The 3,527-nt window shown below is 26.7% G+C and overlaps 1 protein-coding gene across 1 annotated transcript; it reads left to right on the top strand.

Annotated features, from left to right (window-relative positions):
• Positions 1 to 2,461: 2,461 nt before the first annotated feature.
• LOC106776599 lies at positions 2,462 to 3,527 on the top strand. The gene is made up of 3 exons (XM_014664081.1): positions 2,462 to 2,752; positions 2,843 to 2,905; positions 3,102 to 3,527. The coding sequence occupies exons 1-3, from the start codon at positions 2,462 to 2,464 to the stop codon at positions 3,525 to 3,527; spliced, it is 780 nt and encodes a 259-aa protein (XP_014519567.1).

Here is a 3,527-nt window from a genome sequence, read left to right as displayed (position 1 = left end):
ATTTGAAAAGAAAAAATATATTCAAGAACGAAAATAAGATTGAATCAAACTTATTTAAGAAAATATATTCAAATTTAAGTCATGTAAATGCTCCATTAATGAGTCATGTAAATGCTCCATTAATGTAGAGAGAGAAAGAGAAAGATTGTTAAGGATAATGGGGAGGTGTAGGGTGTTTTTGGAATAAAAGAAAATAATAGGGATGTGTAGAATATTTTTGAAATAAATTAAATTAATGGGGAGGTACAGGTCCCGCTTGGGGAGGTGTAGGGAGCAACACCCCTAACTAGATTGTCTTTACTGATACCCTGTTAGAGTCCTGTTCTCCTGTTTCCTAAGTCATGGATAAATAGATATAATAGTTAAAGATAATCAAGTATTATATAATAAGATATTATACAATATATTAGAGATATAGAATCGGATAATAAATTATTATATCTAAATATCTTAGAAATATTTATATCTTCAAATGTATAAACAAAAATTAAATGTAAAACAAAAATTGAGAACTAAAATAAAGAGTTATTTTTAGGTGTAGAATTGCTGTTTAACACGTGTTTATTATCGTTAGACTTTTTATATTTTTCAATTATTTTACCATTTACATTTTATATAATCTTTGAACTGACTTACAATTCAGATTTTAATTAAGGCAATAAAATATATTTTACTTTTTGGGAAAATAAAACATGATGTATAGTATTTTCTTTTAAATAATTAAAAGTAATCTGAAGTTATTAATTAACCTGTGTGATTGGATAGGTAAGATCAGTGATATTTTAAGTTAATGTGGTTGTTCCAAAACATTTGCTGGTAACAAATACCTAGACTCGCGACAATTATATAAGGTTATGTGGTGTGTGTTTATAAAAAAGGTAAATGCAGTATGTTGGTTGAATTGATTTAAATATAGTTATTTGTCATGAAATTTTAATAACGTGATATTAATAATTGTATATATTTACGGACAAATTGTTGTGAAATATATAAATTAATACATAAATTTTAAAGTATGAATAAAACGTAAAAGTAAGATAATGATAAAATGATGATATGATAATAAGTGTGTATAATAAACAACGATAATGAGAATAGTGAGAAGAGAATGATTAAGATTGTCAGTAACAAGGATAAAAGTATTATACTTAATAATCTTTCATTATCTAGGAATTAATATTAAGGATGATTTAAATATATTTTTTTTCCTGCAATTCATAAAACGTTTTTGTAAAAATAAAATTATAAGGGAGTTTTAAATTCCAAAAAATAATACATCAATTAGCTTCAAAGATGTTATCTTAATTTATATTAATATAAACAACAATAATAAAAGCATTAGATGATAGAAGAAAAGCATTACACAATAAAAGAAAAAACATTAGACAATAAAAGCGAAAACATTAGACAGTATACGAAAATAAAACATTATCTTATTATATTTTTGTATGTGAAAGAGAGCCTACCCCATCAACACACCCATCTTCGTATCGAATAATAAAACTTACGAAGAACGAAACATAATAAAACTATTATAAAAATGAAAAATTGATTTAAGAGTAATTATCACAACTTGGTAAATCTTTTACATGTACAACAAACATGATTCTAAATAATTTTGTGTCACTAAAGAGTTTGTAATTTTCTCAAAAATATTATTTAAGAGATAAAAATGAAAATAAAAACACAAAAAAGAATCTCTTTATATAATGGTATAAATATTTTACTTTTCAATGTTTTATTTTTACGTATGACTTATAATACATTTTATTAGTGTTACATAGGCATAAAATATAAATTTTACATGCATATAACCAAATCAACATTTCATTAAATTTTTTAATAATAAATAAATTTTATACTTGTAAATATATAAGTTATATAAAATTAAATACATAAAAATTAACATTACATTAATTACACAATTAATTTTTTTTAGGATTAAATGTTTTTAATCTTTATAAAATTAAAACTCTTATTTCAAACTATAATATATTTTAGTTGTCAAATTTAAAAAATAATAAATATAATTATTTTAACACATAATATTAACTTTTTTTACATATTTTAGATTAATATTTAAATAAAAACGTGTTAAATGGTGTAAAAGTCAAATATTAATATAAAACATATAAAATAAAATTAAGGTAATTGAGTTAACAAATTATATTAGATCAATTTTAAAATTTAAAAAATAAAATATATTAAAATTTGGAAAAGAATTATAATTTTACAAAAATAAATTAGAGATTAAAAATATATTTAATATTATATATATATATATATATATTTAAAATTAATTAATTATTTATATAAAAAAGACCTGGGTAGAGAAAATATTTAACGCTTGAGTTGAATCGACATGGCGTGAGTGTGTACAAGATTTGTCTTGACTTGTATATATATTGAGTCTGCATTAGATTTTAGATTGATGACAGTAATCATCACTCCACACTTGAACATGGTGAATCGTCGACGCTTTATTCGAGTTGCAGTGAGCGACGATGAAGATGAAGCATCACGTCCACGACGAACGCGGAAAAGATTGAGGCTTTTTGAGGAAGAGGAAGACGACGATAATGATAACAAGAATGAAGAACAACAACTGCAGAAAAAAGAAGAGGTACCAGAATCGCCTCAGCCTGCGGAGGATGCTACTCCTATTGGTAAACCAATTAGGTTTTCGGGAAAAGGAAAAGGCAAGAGAAGTCACTACGAGTCCTTCATGTTCAATGGCATCGAATATACTCTTGTATGCTCCTTGTTCTCATTAATTCTTCACAAATTAGGGTTTTCAAGACCAAACACTTTTCCCAATTCCTTTTGCTTTGTTTCTATACAGGAGGATTCTGTTCTTCTCTTTCCCGAGGGAAAAGGCCAAAAGCCATATGCTGCAATTATTAAGGTATATATATACGATTATGTGTTTGTCAACAATCACTATTGATTGTGATTTTAGATCTTTCAAAATTAATCCATTTGATTTCTCTTCATACATAATAAATAACCACTGTTAGCAGTCAGTATTATTTGTCAATATTAATGCTGCATTGATATCTTTCTTCTTGAAAGGGGTTTTCTTAACGTTGTTATGTTGTCAGGACATTAAACAAGGAAGTAATGGTAATGTGATAGTGACGGGACAATGGTTTTATCGTCCTGAAGAAGCTGAGAAAAAAGGTGGCGGGAACTGGAAATTACACGATACAAGGGAGTTATTTTATAGTTTCCATCGTGATGATGTTCCTGCTGAGGCTATCATGCACAAGTGTGTGGTGCATTTTGCTCCCATACATAAACAACTTCCAAAACGTAAGGATCATCCTGGGTTTATTGTACAAAAGGTATATGACAGTGTGGGAAAAAAACTTTGGAGATTGGGTGATAAAGTTTATGAGGATACTAAGCAGCGAGAGATTGATGTGCTTATTCATAAGACTCTACAACGTATTGGTGAACTACCTCGTATTGAGTTTGTGGAAACCACTGATGATGCGCATGACCAGATGAAAAGTAAAAAAGTTTGA

Source organism: Vigna radiata, chromosome 11, assembly GCF_000741045.1.
Source record: "Vigna radiata var. radiata cultivar VC1973A chromosome 11, Vradiata_ver6, whole genome shotgun sequence".
Lineage (NCBI taxonomy): Eukaryota > Viridiplantae > Streptophyta > Magnoliopsida > Fabales > Fabaceae > Vigna > Vigna radiata.
Note: the sequence above shows the minus strand (reverse complement) of the source record. Positions and strands in the feature narration are given on the sequence as shown.

What these genes read in the sequence shown, in the direction of transcription:
- LOC106776599 (XM_014664081.1), top strand. Translation starts at nt 2,462, where the DNA reads ATGGTGAATCGTCGACGCTTTATTCGAGTTGCAGTGAGCGACGATGAA. An exon ending in ATGGCATCGAATATACTCTT is followed by an intron (nt 2,753 to 2,842) that starts GTATGCTCCTTG and finishes GTTTCTATACAG; the next exon opens with GAGGATTCTGTTCTTCTCTT. An exon ending in CATATGCTGCAATTATTAAG is followed by an intron (nt 2,906 to 3,101) that starts GTATATATATAC and finishes TTATGTTGTCAG; the next exon opens with GACATTAAACAAGGAAGTAA.